A 17,487-nucleotide genomic window follows, 5' to 3' on the forward strand; every position below is an offset into this window, starting at 1 on the left:
AAAAATATTATATGGAATTGAACGAAAATGAAAATTTGCTTGATAATTCAACTACGCTTGTTGGAGAACAATAAAAACACTACACTCAACAAGCCACCAATAAAACTCAACTGCCTAACCTATAACCAAAGTCTTCTTTTAATTTGTTTTTGAAAAAAAGCGCTTGACAAACTTGCCCCGCATGCCGAAGTTTCCCCGATCTCCCCTATTACCTTAATAAATTAGATCTAAATAGCTTTTTGGTTCGTATAATTATTTCACAAATATTTCTGATTTTTGGGCTTAAAAAGGTTGAGAAATTGGAATATAACACAAGGAAATTATTGCGATCGGTCACACTTTTATTTGTTTTTTCATTTTTCGACATTTTGATAATCTAGGAACTCAAAAGTTTAAAAGAAAGCCTTGCAAAATTTCATCTGTCTGTGTGTCTGTGTGTACCGGACCTGAAGGAACAATGTCATTGTCCCCGGTCCCCACGGGAGAATTTGTCGCTCGCGTTTTTGTATCCTCCGAGGTCATGGAGCTTCCACTTCCTTGATAGGGGATGCACTGTACAGTACATACGCGTTTGTTTGCGTGCAGGCCCTATGGCAAGGTTACGGGCCATTTCGCCCGGTTTTGGACTGTTTTTGTACAAACGGTTGCTTTCCTTTCTTTCCTCCAAAGGCATGGGTGATTTGTCTATCTTTTCCCCTAAGAGGTTGTATATTCGCGCGTATTTGTTTGCTGAGCCCCAAGGCATGTCAGCCGTAATGGGGCTCTTACTGCCTCAAAACAGAGGCAGTTATACTGTATACCATTGTATTTTGGCTATTTATACGTTTTTGTGTTTAATGGCACTCGGCAGGTGCTCTCAGATGTAATATTTCACTCTTTCCTATCCACCTTTCTCTTCTCTTCGCTCTTCTCACTTCTACTATAACTCTTCGTCTTTCCTTTTCCAAAATTATACCTATTGGTGGTGGCCTTCTAATCCTTTAGTAAATGTGTTTGTGTGTGTGTGTGTGTGTGTGTGTGTGTGCCTGTTGGGGCCTATTTCGTTTATTCTCTCTGAATGGGGTTAAAATAAAGAAACGAAATTTAACACGATTACGGATTTAATGAAAATTTTACTCGTTTTGGCATTTAAAATTCTTCAACTCATTTATACTCTAAAAATTAAGATTCTTGCTATGTTTAATAATTAATAATGTAAAAATTGTTTTTTTTATCAAAATCTGATAACAGATGTCGCCACAAACACTTACTTTTCTGGTTGACAATTACACTGGCAGTATTCCAGTACTTCTCGTTGACATATAAATGTACTGTACTAGCAGGAAAGCCCGATGTTTTCCGGGAGAAAATGAGTACAGACATTAAGATTATTAGATTATTTCGTGCTTCCAACCCATCTATTATAATATAGTGTTTGATTTATATAACTACAAATATTATCTTACGTACGGGTTTATAACACCGAATGCCCAATCTAACACATTTTAAAAATACTTTTAATCGTGTACATTAGATGAATAAAGAATTTTTAAAATGTGTTAAATTGGTCACTCGGTGATAAACCCTTGCGTAAAATAACCTTTGTAGTTGACCTCGTATCTTCCGAAAGGACGGCTAATGACTACTACTTAGTACTCGTCTGCTATTAATATTTGAAAAGTGATCCGTGTTAGACTAGTGATGTAATGACCCCGCATGTGATCGAAGTTGCTAATCTTAACGTCCGAAAGACTTGATATAAGACTTGTTTAAATAAAAAATAATTGTGAAAATGGGAGAATAATTTCTTTTATATAATCCTGTAAAAATGTGGTAAAATTAAGTCTAAAAAATAAAGCTTAAAGTGTTTAAGTAAAGGAAACTTTTTAAAATTGCGCCTTAAAATCGTTGCACGTACATGAGTCTGTAAGAAAAAAATATGTCGATAAAATCAGGAATAATAACAAGAAGCAAAAATAGAATAATAGTGATTTCTGAAGCTACCACATTTCACGTGTTCTTGAAGTAACGTTTTTATTCCTCACGAATTTGAAGTTGCAAATTATGCAGTCCTAAATGTTTTTATTTGAATCAGAAAAATTATTTCAGATTAACTGGAACTTTTACGTTATTGTAGGCCTACTCATTAAAATATTACAAGTAACCTTGAGAGTGATTTTCGTGGCCAACAGGAGAGATCCCATTCTATTCTCTAAACAGTAACAAAATTAATTACTATACTTTTAGAATGAAAAAAGTACAAGAGACTTTGGTATTGGTAAATACAATGTTTTCCGCGTAAAATAGTCAATAGCGAAAAAATATTCTTCAAACTAAAAAAATCAATAAGAATAACACTTTAATATTCTCTCTCCACCCTTCTAATGCCGTAGAAATGAATCTTGGCCCATCTTACATGGGGCAAGAGACAACTCCGAAATTTCAAATGAAACACTGAAATATTTTTACGTTTCCGGATTTTCTATTAAAAATAATCTTCTTTTATCGAGAACGTTTTGTCCGCGACACACACCTAATTTTATCTATATTTATTGCAATTAAACTCCCAAAGATACTCCCTATTTTACCTGAAATAGGCAAACGTTTTTCGAAACAAGAGATTTTATCAGTAACATACAGAATTTAATATATTTTCCTAATTGAACGATATAATTTCTTAAAGAGGAAGAAAGCACTATTTCATATTAATATTAGAACATCAGTTATTTAACTTTAAATTACAGTCACTTAAATTAATAATTTTATAGTTTTTAGTCATAATAATACTTATTCTAATAAAGATAAGCAATATTTTAATTCTTTATATTTAATTTTTACCTTAAAATATAATAATTTATCTTAGGCATTACCTTTTAGCCGAAATTCTGCCAATAATGGATTCTCTTTAGCGTTAGTGAATGTAATAATTTTGATATTACAGAAGAATTTTCTATTGACAATTGTTTTTTATATATAGATTACAGTAATTCATCTTCCTCTGTACTTATAAAAGTATTTACCAATCAGAAAGCGATATTTCAACACGGGATTTCATTCCAAAGTACTCACTGGGCTGCTTTTTGAAAAAAAAAAATTGTAGATCTATAAATTCGCACTGTCGTCCGTCTGTCCGTCTATATTTTTCTTAATCTCGAATACGGAGGCAGATGAAAGCCCAGAGTAGATATAGAAATATTAGAGGTAGGAAGCCACGATTAACGATATACCATCGTCCGATACAAAGTAAAGGTCACGTTATTTTAATACAAATTATTTTCTTCTGAAAGGAGTTAGATAAATGACCGGCACTCTTCCGTTGCTAACGGAAAAGTATGACGTACAGGGGCAAGATACAACAGTATTTGAGGGGAGAGCATATATTTTAAGTTCATTAAATTTAAAATATGATTATAAACTGCAACCCGACATTGTGACGATGTAACAATAAATAATTGCTCATTTTTTTTTTTAAATTTTCTTTAAGCCTTAGAGGATTAAACTTCTCTTTATTCCATTTACACGACGAATGGCCATCCGTAATTTCTTTATGTGAAATCTCCCTGTTAACTTCAACCTAATATAGCCTAAAACAACTCTGACTGACAGTAAAGTAGGAAAGAAAATGAATACACCACCTCCCATTGTTATCATTTTATTTTATTAAAAAAACTAGCAGGTGGGCCCGGCGTTGCTCGGGCAAAAGTAACGATAACTAAGATAAAGATTATTACGTTACAGTCAACCTTACCCGTTTTCACAGAATGCAAGAATTGGGTCCCCTTGTTTCCAGACTAATTAGAGAATTTTTAGATGGGTCTAAAAATATGTTCGATTTCCCGCAAAAACGAAAAAAACTGCATCTGCGTATTGCACGTCGCTTTCTCTTAACAATTCCATTGTTACGTAACATTTCCATTGTTGACACTTCCATTGTTACTTAAAACTTTTATTGTTACTTAAAACTTCCATTGTTACTTAACACTTCCATTGTTACTTAGCACTTCCATTGTTACTTAACACTTCCATTGTTACTTAGCACTTCCATTGTTACTTAACACTTCCATTGTTGATGGAAGTGTTAAGCCTTAATCCTGTCCCTCTCCCCCGTGGGGAGGAATTTCGAAAAATCCCTTCTTAGTGTGCGTTCTCCTAACGTACCCTAACTGTGTACCAAATTTCAACTTTCAACTCCTAACCGTTTAGGCTCGTATCCATAATGTATATAGAAGTTTTAATCCTGTCTCTCTCCCCCCGGGGGGAATTTCGAAAAATCCCTTCTTAGTGTGCGTTTTCATGACGTACCCTATCTGTGTACCAAATTTCAACTTTCAACTCCTAACCGTTTGGGCTCTGCGCTTATTATTATTATTATTATTATCAACCCGTCTCGATTATATATTAGATATAAAATACAATTATGTATAGTTTTATATGTTTTTCCTTTAAATTTGATCACTCAAATTATGTGTTTATAGTGTATGAAGCGCTCGTATTAATTTATTAAAATTTGTTAACAATTACTTTTAAGTATAAGCTCTTACCAGCATTGATAAATTAGTAGTGTTTCAAAGCTATTAAACAATAGAAAATATAACTTTCAAATATTCTTTTTACAATATACACCATTATAAACTATATACTCTACATGTAATGTATATTCAACATTGTAGTAATTATAGTGAACAGGACATATTATTACTACATGTAAACTTTTAGGCTGTATTTTATATGAATATTAAAACTATAAATACAAAATATAATATAATGGATAAGTAATTAATATCATGAAAAATTAGAAAATCGAAAGTAGAACATATCGAAAGATACAAGCATAACTGATGGGGTTTGATAAAGGCCGTAACATCAGCTGAGAAAAGCATAACAGCTGTTCGCCGAATTGCCTTCATCCGGACAGTTCTAGCTAATTCTAGTGAGATGTTGGAGTATTTCAAGCCATGCATATAACTTTGAATGCCATAGACATACCACCAGAATCATTTCGTATATCTATAAGAAGTATGCTTCTGTTCAAACGATTCATTATACCAAAGCCGGTGTAACTTTATTAATAAGGTATTAAAATAATATATTAAGGAAATTTCAAATAAATTATTTCATTCCTCAAGCATTTTTTAAAGCACGATTAATATAATTATGTTTTAATTTAACGACTCTTCATTCGTATTCGGAAGATTCGAATACTCTTTGTCTGAACGCCGCTTCTCGTGACTTTTACATAATAATAAGAGGAACCTGTCCCATAATGACAGTATAACTGGAAGAATACACAACCCTTGAATTATGGAAGAAACAATGAATAAGATAAATATTTTAAACATATCTTTGAAAAATTCATACGGAGCAAATATTAATGGAGCAACGCCCAAAAGTGATGAAAGACAACCTTGCACAATGGCGTGACCAACAGTATCTAAACAATCTTGTAGTTTTTCATTCGGATTCTTTCCTTTACTCTTTGCATACGCGTACGATATATGAGCTGCGTAATCCGTACAAAATCCGGTGATAACTATTAAAAACATTGTCCCAATTGGATGAAATGTAACACCCCATACAGACATATATCCTATAGTTACTACTTCAATACAAGCTATTGTGAGAGCAATACAAAATGCACAAAACAAATTCGGTATGAAAATGATAAATATCAAAATTACCACGCAAGAACTAACGGCTATTGATTGAGTTGCTGTGGGAACTGCCATAAGGATATAATCAAAGGGTATATATCGATAATTGTAACAATATACCGGAAGATTATATTTATCTATTATATTCCACAGATTGATAAAAATTTCATTTTCTTTCAGCGAATTATCAACCAGATTTTCTTGAATGAAAAATCTGGAAGCTAATATTTTAGTGCCATCGTCACTGAATACAATGTCTTCGTTAAAGCGTTTGGCCCATTTGAATTTAAGAAATACTCTGCGTAAAGCATCGGTGAAGTCTTCGGGTCGACTCAAATTATATCCTCTGAGGGAAATCCAAGATTGTGGACTTTTAATGAATTTCAGATATTGTCTCAGCCACGATTCCGTGTAATTACTTCCGGCCATATGAGGAGAATTCTCCAGTTCTGTCGTTAATTTCTCTAGATTATTCTGAATGTTTGGATCGGAGTAATCCAGTGACGAGGTAACAATTATCTGGACTCTATCTCGATATTGCGAATAGAACGTATTTTCATCGCTAAAGAAGTTTAACATGTAAGAATTGTCGTTAAATGCCTTATTGATACCTGTCGTTGATCGAGTGTATTTCGTAAAATAGATTCCTCCAGCGAAATACAATAGAAAAAGAATAATAATAGCTGCTTTTACAATTGGAAACGTTAGTATCTTTCCTAAATGGTTTTTGTAACAAGTCATTGTTGCGTTGTTTTCGTTATTTATACTCGAATAACAGCCATACTTTATAAATCCCAGAATACCTATTAGAAAAATAAAAGATAAGATAAAGTTTTTCATTTAGTTAATAATCATATTTTTAAAGTGATTATATATATATATATAAATGAGAATGTTTATTTTGTTTGTTTATTTCTTCGTTACACACGCCGTTCGACCAATTGCTACGAAACTCGGCAGTTACGTCAAAATATTTATATCTAAGATCATGTCGTATATCCCACTCCAAAATATCGATTGCATTTCTATAAATCAATTAATTTCTATTTATACTCGATTTTCTGAGTTACACGTATCGAAATCTATTGACAAAAACTTAATGAAAATAATTAACTAAATATATATTAAAAATATATATATATATATATTATATTCATCGAATTACTGCGACAGGTAACACATTAATTGCTTGTGTGGAGTAGTTTGCTGCCCCTGTATATCATACTTTTCCTGTTAGCAATAGAGTAGTGGTGGCTACGTATCTAACTCTTTTCGGAGAAAATTTTTGTATTGAAATAACGTGACTTTTCGTTCAAACAGGAACTTCATATATACATAATCAGGTCTTTTTCTCTTACGATTTCCATGTCTGGTCACGACTTTCATCTATCTAACTTTTTCTCAAGATTAAGGAAGTACAGACAGACAACCTGACGCATGGAGGATGTCTGTCTGTACATTGGGAATTGATAAGGCTACAACTTTTTCAAATTGCAGCTCAATAATTTTTTCATAAACGCAATATTTATAAAAACACAATCCCCGTATAGTTTATACAATCTGTTGCCAAGACATTAAAAAATTATCCGCATAAAAGCAATTATTATTTTTTATTTAATTAAACAAGTCATACAAAGTTTTTCGGACATTAAGGGTTAGTTTTGTGTGTATAGCTGTAAATATTGTGTGTTATTCGTTAATTTTTATTAAGTCTATTTCAAGTGCAGTCTTATTTTTCAAGGAGACCAAGTAATGACAGAAATAACGTAGACTGCAAACATTCATTATTTTCATATACAAGCAACCCAGAAAAAAGATCTTAAAGATCAAAAGGGAGTTACCAGAAATTGAAATAGCGAAAAACATTAGAAGTTTCGTTTACTAGTACAAATGTAAAAAAATAAACCCTCCGGAAGTTAAAAATCATATAAAAAAAATAGACATAAATATAAAATACCATTCTTTATACGAAAGTTAACTAAATATTTAACGATTAACTTTATGTTATGTTACCTGATGGTCGTTCATCCAGTTTAACAGGAACGAAGAGTATTGCGTGCAAGTTCTTGGCTTCTCGATAACCATCCAGTGCAAGAAGTCCGCCGAAGAATGTAACCTGATAGATGTAATCTATGAAAATACTTAAAGCCATGTAAATTCCAACTATATGCAGATTTCTAAACGGAGTAGTTAATGCAATTAACGAACACGCAACGTTAGTCAAAGATGTTATAGTAATCGATATTGTAGCCTCAGAATACGTTTCACTCATTCTCTTTTCAACAGAATCTTTGGGGTTGGTTTTTCTCCAAGCAGCTAACAGAACAAATGAGTCATCCAGTCCGATACCTGTAGAATACATTCAATCATTTAAGAGTTTATATTGAATAATAAATTTAATTAAAATGTATTTTATATACCAACCTACAACTATAAACGGAACAATCATATTTCCTTCGGTATAATTCATGCCGCAGAGTAGTAAAATACCAAAGGCAGTTATCACAGCAAAGAAAGATGAGACACATCCGGAAACGCCAATCAGCGGTTTACTCGTCACCCAGTCCTTCGTCAGACAAGTTACACTTGCAAATGTTATCATAAATGCTCCACTAATAATAATATGCCATACAATATTTACGAATACATTATTAATTTCATTATCGATACTAATTCCACTCATTTTTGATACGCGGATGTGAACGAAGGAATTTTCAGCAAGTGTTTTTAGAAATTCTTCTTCCCATTTATGAGCAATTTCCTGTTTGTTGGAATTATGATAATCGACAAAATATAATAAACGAACTGCTTGAAAATCTGTTATAAAACTGTCTTTGTCAGTTGAAACCCCTCCTAAATTGATAGCATCTACATTAATGTGCGATGAATTTATCTCCATCGGATACCTGGTTTAAAAAGAAATATAGATATTGAATATATTAATCTATTGAAATAGCTGTATCCTGATGAAAAAATATTATCATTTTATTGTTGCGTCATCACTAGAGAACTCGAAAATCTCTCGATATGACTCACTGAGACTTCTTCTTTTGGGGTTCTACCGTCATTACCAGCCAATTTCAAAGAACAACGAAAACGCATTAGCATTGAAATCGCCACCATTGACTCGAATCTTCTGTGCAAGAAACCCACATAAAGCATCTCCATTGTTTAAAAAAAAAATTAGAGTTTTTCTAGAAATATATTATATACTAGCAGGTGGGCCCGGCGTTGCTCGGGCAAAAGTAACGATAACTAAGATAAAGATTATTACGTTACAGTCAACCTTACCCGTTTTCACAGAATGCAAGAATTGGGTCCCCTTAGAGAATTTTTAGATGGGTCTAAAAATATGTTCGATTTCCCGCAAAAACGAAAAAACTGCATCTGCGTATCGCACGTCGCTTTCTCTTAACAATTCCATTGTTACGTAAGATTTCCATTGTTGACACTTCCATTGTTACTTAAAACTTTTATTGTTACTTAAAACTTCCATTGTTACTTAACACTTCCATTGTTACTTAGCACTTCCATTGTTACCTAACACCGCCATTGTTACTTAACACTTCCATTGTTGATGGAAGTGTTAAGCCTTAATCCTGTCTTTCTCCCCCCGGGAGGAATTTCGAAAAATCCCTTCTTAGTGTGCGTTTTCGTGACGTACCCTAACTGTATACCAAATTTCAGCTTCCAACTCCTAACCGTTTGGGCTCTGCACTTATTATTATTATCATCAACCCGTCTCGATTATATTATAGATTAGTATTAGTTTGAAATGAAAATAATAATTGTTTGAAACTAAGTTTTTCGACTGACTCTGTAGTAAATAACTTCTCATTGATACTGAATTCATATAAATTTCATATCAGTATTATGATAATCGTGATTGACTTATAAGTAGATTTTATTCTTAAACGTTTTACTAGAAATAATTAAGAAAATGTTTCTATAAATACATTGAAGAAAAACAATACAGGCCTTAAAATCTAGCTTTTTCTCAATAGAAATAGAATAAGAATTACTCGTTTCTTTAATTTCGTTCCAGTACTTAGAATTTACATTTCTATTTAATTTCAAAGAAAAAGAGATACTGAGTATTTGTTACTATTAAATATGCAACTTTTCAAAATTGAGTGTTGCAATGAACCCCCAGCTTAGGTGGAAAATCGCCTGTAAATACGTCAGTGCAGCTCTGTATTTCCATGTATCTGAGCCGAGATTTATCGAACTCTTTATATAAAAGTGGCTTGATATAGCTTCCTGGGACTCAGGTGAACTTTAAGTTAAGGGTCCCCGGAAACAATAAAGTGTTGACTTCAGACATTTACATAAATATGTAATAAAACTAAAATATAAAATTAATAAAACAAAAAATAAAAACACGAAAGAACAATACTTACTTAATTTTTAGCTTATTTCTTCTGACATTTTCAAATTTAGTTTTTAAAGATAGTATATTATTTTCATAACACTCTCCTTCCGATCTCATACAAATATCGGAATATGTTATGTTTTGTCCTTTCCATTGTATTTTTATGTCGAGAATCCTTTCGTTTAGCATTTGTAATTCATCAAATACGTCTTCACGCATCATTGTTCCTCCATCTTTACACATCACTATAATAGCATTCGCTCCTTTATATGTTGTCATTCGTGTAAAATCAAAATTTGTAGCATTTTCCGGAAATAACTTCTCAATTTCTGATCTAACTTTCAAAGTTTTTCCTGTTGACGGAACAACTAAATATTCCGTATCTTTAATAACTTGTAACTTAAATAAACCCAAAGAGGTTAGAGCAGTGAATACAAATGGTATTATTACAAAATACAATGGATGAGGTCCAATCAGCCGTCCAAGGTGACGAAAACCTGAAGATAAATATCGATTAACTGCATAAAATTTCTCTTTGTCACACTGCATGTTCAATGATGTTGGTCTGAACAGTTACTCTCAATTTTTATCGCTTTTCTGTATTTATATATACGTTAGTAATATTTCAGTTGAAATTTCTACAAAACGGATTGGTTATTTGAAGAATTGATATTCAAGGACGGTCCTGAAAAATTCAATAATTAATTAAGAAAAAGCAAATTGGCTACAATTACCTAAATATAAACGAAAACTATCACAACTTTTGCAACTAATTAAATTAAATTAAACTTAGAGATTTATTAATAAATTAAAAATGAAGAGAATTAATTCATAATAAACTAACCAGATATGAAATAAATCAAATTATAAAATCAAAACAAGCCTTCTAAAAAAATAAAATTAAAGAATGTTTACATTTTACGTATTAAATATTTATATAACAACTACTAAAAAACTAATTAATATTATTAATTAAATAAAAAGTAAAAATACTTGACAAGCAACACTTTTCAACACCAAAGAACAACACCGTTTAAGTAGTTTCATCAAACTGTTTGGCATAATAAAGAATTTGATGAAACGTCAGCTATTAAGAAAACCTTATATTTAACACAATTGTGATCACTACAAGATGTAAATCAATGGCTGGGACGGTTGAAAACTTTTAGAAAATACATTGAAAGTTTTAGAGCGATGAGTCATAACACCAAACCGAAGATGACGAATTTGATATACAGAAATAACAATGCTCTACTGCAAATCGCTTTAGCAGGTCGAGAGATGTCCCCTGAAAGCATATAAAAGCTGAAATTCTTTCTATGTTTTCTTACATAAGCGTAGAAATATTACATAATAAACTTATTATTGTTGCAGAATGAAACAAGGACAATAACCTGTCTTCCTTTATGAATGAGGATGAATATCATCACTTCCTTACATCCATTATCCAGTAATATTGTATCAAATGTTTCATTAGTAATCCAGATTTTTTATAGTTTCATTGAATTAAGAGTGTACAGTAGGAACCTCTGGCAGATTCCTTCACTCATTAATAAGATGCCATTCGCAGTGACGTCACTGACATAGACCCTGATGTATTTAATGCATTTGTGATTGATGTTATGAATTGCTTGCTTAATGGATGTAGTGGAGGGTACATGAAATAACTGTTGTAACACGCTCGCAAATGCAAATGAATTATCGCTATACCATCTTGATTTTTCCCCATACCGGTCTGATTGTGTGATAAGAATAATGCCCTATATCGCTGAAAATTTAAAACTAAATGTATTAATGTATATTTTCATCACCATACGACGTAATGAAAGAGGAAAAAATTGCATATATTTCACAATTCAAAGCCTTATAAAATTTTCTAAATTAACAGCAAAACATTAAATTTCTTTTTAATTAGAATAAATTTCATTTGGATGTGTACATTATATTGTTTATAAAGAAAACGTGTATATGTATATTGAATATTTACAGAATTCTATTCATAAAACTGATATTTTACTTGAAATCTGAAATTTTTTCCATGCGATAGGTTCAATAAATGATATAATTTCCATTATTTTAAGAAAAATTAACAAAATTAAATCATACTTAGTTGTTACACACACAAAAAAAACACTATAAATACACGCGGCACACCCATTTTTCAAGCGTGAACCCAATATTATCTATTAGTGGTCAGCTGTTTTACTCATTCGGTTACTGATGAACACCCGTCAGAGAGGAAAGATTAAAAATAATAAAGAACATATTAATTACTTACCTTGTATTCACTTATGTTGAAAATTTTCATTTGTCTTCATCAAGCAGCAAATTTTCTAAACGAAATGGAAGCCACTATAGAATCGAAACGTTTCTCTACTGAATAGAGCTTACTAATGAAATAGACTTGATAATAAACTGAATTATCTTAGTTGTTAAACAATGGAACATTAGTTATATTTCATATTTCATAAAGTAGTCAAACAACTCAATAATAATTATAATTTATTTTATTTTTTATAAAAATGGTTTGCACATTAAACGTAAAGTTGCTAGAAAGTGGATTTTTCCTCCTTCCTTATTTACTCTTAATTAAACTTGTCTCATTAAATTTGACTTTTTGATAAAATTGCAACGAAATTGCATTCAATTCGTCATTCAATTTTACCAATAATCTCATTAATGCTATGAAATATATATAACACATCTCATTTCCCTCAAAATTAAGCGTTTCTTCATTCAACAATCAAAAATACAGAAAACTTTTATTAAAATATCATATATAACTGTTATACACAGTTAAAAAGGAACCTATTTTCCTTTATAAATGAGGCTGAATATTATCATATTTTTACATTCATTATCTAGTATCAGAAGTAATATTATTAGTAAGTATTTTTTTTATAGTTTCCTTGAATTAAATGATAGGAAACCAGACACTTAAACTTATTACGTAAGTATTAGTAAAGTAATTTAAATAGTCACGTATACAAATAAATAAATGCTAATACCATCATGAGTTTTTTCATTCTCTTCTCATTGTGTGATAATAATAACGTTTTCTATCGGTAAAAATTTCAACTAATATCTTTCCCTCTGTCAAAAAAAATCCGCTTCCATGACAAACCTTCTGGTGCATGCCCACTGTAATATACCAATTTGTTAATTTTCCTCTGCGTGCAATAACTTTAACAACTGATTAAATTTCCAATTTCTGTTTTTTTTTTTTTTAAGAACAAATAATTTTAAAAATCGAATTCTACTGCTATTTATTGTAAATATAAGATTCTAAAATTTGAATAACGATATTAATGTATTAATAAAAATCACCAATTTTTAAAAGTATCTGTAAAAAAAATTTTGTTTTTTAAAGGGAAATATATTCTGTTTGTGTCTTCAGAGAAGAAAAGTTAAAAAATAGGAAAAATATATATATAATTACTTGCTTTGTATTCACTTATGCCGGAGACTCTCATTTGTCTCATTAAGCAGCAAATTTTCTAAATGAATTAAAATTCAGTGTATAATCTAAACGTTCTTATTCATAATAGAATTTGCTAATAAAATATTTTCTGTAAACAGCTGAAAATTCTTTACCTTCAAACAATGCAACGATAACTAAATTTTATGTTTCCTTAACGTTTTCCTGGAAACGAGTGCTTCAAATGACGTGCCTGGATTAAAGCCGTCTGGAAGTCCTGGTGCCGATAAAGGAAAGACAATCAGAAAAGCAGCTCCTAAAGAAAGTCTAAGAGTGGGATGCTGGAATGTGAGGTCCCTTTATCAAACTGGAAAATTGGCCAATGTCATCAGAGAAATGAAGATTCTGGGAATATCGATTCTTGGTATTTCCGAGGTTAGATGGACAGGAAGAGGCGATATAAAAACAGAAGAAGGATTCAGATTCATATATTCAGGAGGAAAGGAACATGAACGAGGAGTTGGATTTATCCTTGATAGGAAAACATCATGTAAAATCGACGGATATTGGCAAATATCGGATAGAGTCATTGCCTTAAGGATCAAGATGAAACCAAGAGATATGTTGATTATCCAAACATACCTACCTACTACAGATCACACAGACGAAGAAGTAGAGGAAGTATATCAGCAAATAAACCAATGTCTTCAAGGAAAAGATAATAGAGATATTCTCCTAATAATGGGGGATATGAATGCAAAAGTTGGAAGAGGAAGAGAAGGAATTGTTATTGGCCCCTGGGGACTTGGAGAACGTAATGATAGAGGTGAAAGATTGATTGATTTCTGTAGGGAAAAGGACTTGACTGTGATGAACACATGGTTCAAACATCACGAAAGAAGACTTTATACGTGGAAAGCCCCAGGATCAAGGGGAATCGAAGTTAGAAATCAAATAGATTTTATTTTGATTAATCATAGATACAGGAACACAATTACAAATATAAAAACATATCCAGGGGCGGATTGTGGCAGCGACCACAACCTCTTGCTCTCCGTGATCCGAGTTAAATTGAAGCACATAAAAAGAAATAGAAATGATAAAAGAATGAGAATTGATGATTTGAAGATTAACAACATTAGGGAAAAATATGAGAGTATGACTAATAATAGACTTCAAAATTTAAATTTGGAAGGAAATGTGGAAGAACTTTGGGAGAATATGAAAGGGGAAATTAAAGAAAGTGCTTACCAGGTTTTGGGAGAGGAGAGAAGAAAAGCAAGAAGACCTTGGATTACGAAAGAAGTGTTGGAGAAAATGGATGAAAGGAGAAGATGGAAAAGCGCAAATACATTAGATGCTAAAGAAAAATATAGAACAATCGATAAACAAGTGAAAAGTATGGCAAGAAAAGCTAAGGAAGATTGGCTAGACAGAATCTGTCATGAATTAGAAGAACATGAAGTGTCTCAAGATCTGAGAAAGGTCTATCAAAACATTAATTTAATCTCAGGAAAGAAAAGAAGAGTGAAAATTGGGGCAATAAAGGATGAGAATGGAGAAATTTTAATGCAGAAGGAAAGGCAATTAGTAAGATGGAATGAATATTTGACAAAACTTTATAAAACAGAGGATAACATGGAATGTAAACTGGAAGAGGAATATGACGATGATGAAACCCCTAAATTTCTGGAGGATGAAGTTGAGGCAGCCTTGAAAAAATTGAAGAATAAGAAGGCACCTGGAATTGATGGCTTGCATGGAGAATTGCTTAAGTCAATGGGTTTTGAGGGAAGAAGGATTATAAGTCATGTTCTTAATAAAATTCTTGCAGAACAACAACTACCCACAGACTTTACTAATTTAATATTTATACCTATACCCAAGATAGCAGGAACACTGGAATGCGACAAACATAGAATAATAAGTTTAATAAGCCATATGTCAAAAGTTTTAACTAATACTATCTATAGAAGAATAGAACCGAAAATTGAAGCAGAACTAAATGATACACAATTTGGTTTTAGAAAGAACAAAGGAACTAGAGAGGCCATTACATTAATTAGGCTTATTGGAGAAAAAATGATTGAAAAAAACAGAGATCTTTATCTGTGCTTTGTGGACTATGAAAAGGCGTTTGACAATGTTAACCACACAATTTTATTTGAAATACTTCAAAAAATTGGAATAGATAAAGGGATAATTAAAATTATTCTCTTTTTATACAAAAATCAGAAAGCAATAATAAAAATTGATGAGAAAGAATCCAACTGGATAAGGGTGGAAAAAGGAGTGAGACAGGGATGCGGACTTTCACCACTGTTATTTAATATTTACAGTGAGTGGATGATGCGAGAAGCACTTGAGGATTTTAACGAAGGAGTGAAAATCAATGGATGCTTAATAAACAACATAAGATACGCTGACGACATAGTCCTGCTGAGTGAAAGTAAAGAGGGATTACAGAAAATTCTGAATCGACTGTTCAAAACTGGATTGGAGAAATTCCATATGAAAATAAATGAAAAGAAGACAAAAGTAATGAAGGTTTCAAAGAAGGAAGATATGGAGGAATTCCAGATCATTCTGGGAAATAAGGAACTTGAAAGGGTTAAAAAGTTTGAATACCTGGGAAGCTGGATAACAAGTGATAATAGATGTAAAATGGAAATTAAAAGCAGAATTAATAAAGCAAAAGCTGCCTTTTATCAGATCTATCATATATTAACAAACAGAGGCCTTAACATAAAACTGAAAATAAAAATCCTAAGGACAATGATCTGGAGTGTACTAACATACGGATGTGAGGCATGGACTCTTACGCATGAAATGATGGAAAGAATTAACTCATTTGAAATGTGGTGCTTGAGAAAGATGCAAAGAATAAGTTGGACGGAGAAAATAACAAATGAGGAAGTTTTGGACAGGCTGGGCTTGAGGAGAAGGTTGCTTATAAATATCCAACAAAGAAAGGTACGATATGCTGGACATTTGGCTAGAGGATCAGGAGGACAACTACTAAAGACGGTGATTGAGGGACTGGTGGAGGGGACAAGACCTAGAGGAAGACCCCGAAAGACTTGGAGAGATAACATCAAAGACTGGACTGGAAAGGATTTAAGAGAAGCCTGGAATAGAAAAACATGGAGAGGAATAGTTCATCAAATGCAACCCTCTGTAGAGAGGATGCCACTGGATAGATAGGATAGATAACGTTATACCTTTGTACTGAATATACAAAAATAAATTTCAAGTTTTTTACGATTGTGTCGAAAGTAGTCAAGCAACTATAGAATGATTTTATTTTATTGCACTATAATTCGAAAAAAAATCAATCTATTACAACATAATCGAAGTGATTGATTGACGTTTTAACGAGTGCCAGCTTTGACGTCAACCCATAGACTTAACATTGTGAAATTTGACCTTATATATCTTCGGTTATGTGTCGAATTTTAAAATACGGTTTTTGTTGTAGAGAGAAAAATTATATTTGAATAAAACATTATTTAAATCGGTTAAGTGGTTTCGGAGGTGGTAGTACGAAACGTTCTGAAAACCGTCAACAGGTGGAAGCAATTTGCAGACAGTTTACATTCGTCTAGGTAAAAACTGGATTTACCACTTTTACTTTCCCTATTGTAACGTAATACAGGAAAGTATTGTAATCGTCGTGTATTTGATCCATCTGTAAAAATGGCTAACGTTAAAATACATTAGCCATTTTTACAACGCTTCTATTCCTTTCTATTGATCTCGGTAAATTTAAATATTTTATAAATTATTATGGATATCGCCCACTCGACTATCGTCTATTGTGTATCGCCCAGTCCGTATGGATCGAAGTATTCGCGTTTTTCATGAACTATAGAGGGCGCTGTATTTTTACAAAATGGCTACTCTATTTGGGTCGTTTGTTAGTCGTCGATGTAAAATGAATTATATATTACTATCTGATATAATGAAATATGCTACTTGTAGCAGTTCATCGAGAAATTTTATAGAAGGAGAACAAGTATTACTAGCAGGACACGTCATTTTATGTGGTATTATCGAGAAAAACGAGC

The 17,487-nt window shown here is 32.0% G+C and overlaps 1 protein-coding gene across 1 annotated transcript; it reads right to left on the reverse strand.

The window, feature by feature from the left end:
• Positions 1-5,138: 5,138 nt before the first annotated feature.
• On the reverse strand, positions 5,139-10,551 carry LOC111634482 (patched domain-containing protein 3-like). The gene is made up of 4 exons (XM_023379255.1): positions 10,103-10,551; positions 8,055-8,536; positions 7,644-7,979; positions 5,139-6,433 (listed from the first exon to the last, which is right to left on the reverse strand). Exons 1-4 carry the CDS (start codon positions 10,549-10,551, stop codon positions 5,139-5,141), a joined length of 2,562 nt encoding a protein of 853 aa, XP_023235023.1.
• Positions 10,552-17,487: the final 6,936 nt, after the last annotated feature.

The sequence above is a fragment of the Centruroides sculpturatus genome, unplaced genomic scaffold (assembly GCF_000671375.1).
Source record: "Centruroides sculpturatus isolate CEXI.00-Female unplaced genomic scaffold, Cexi_2.0 scaffold710, whole genome shotgun sequence".
Taxonomy (NCBI): Eukaryota; Metazoa; Arthropoda; class Arachnida; order Scorpiones; family Buthidae; genus Centruroides; species Centruroides sculpturatus.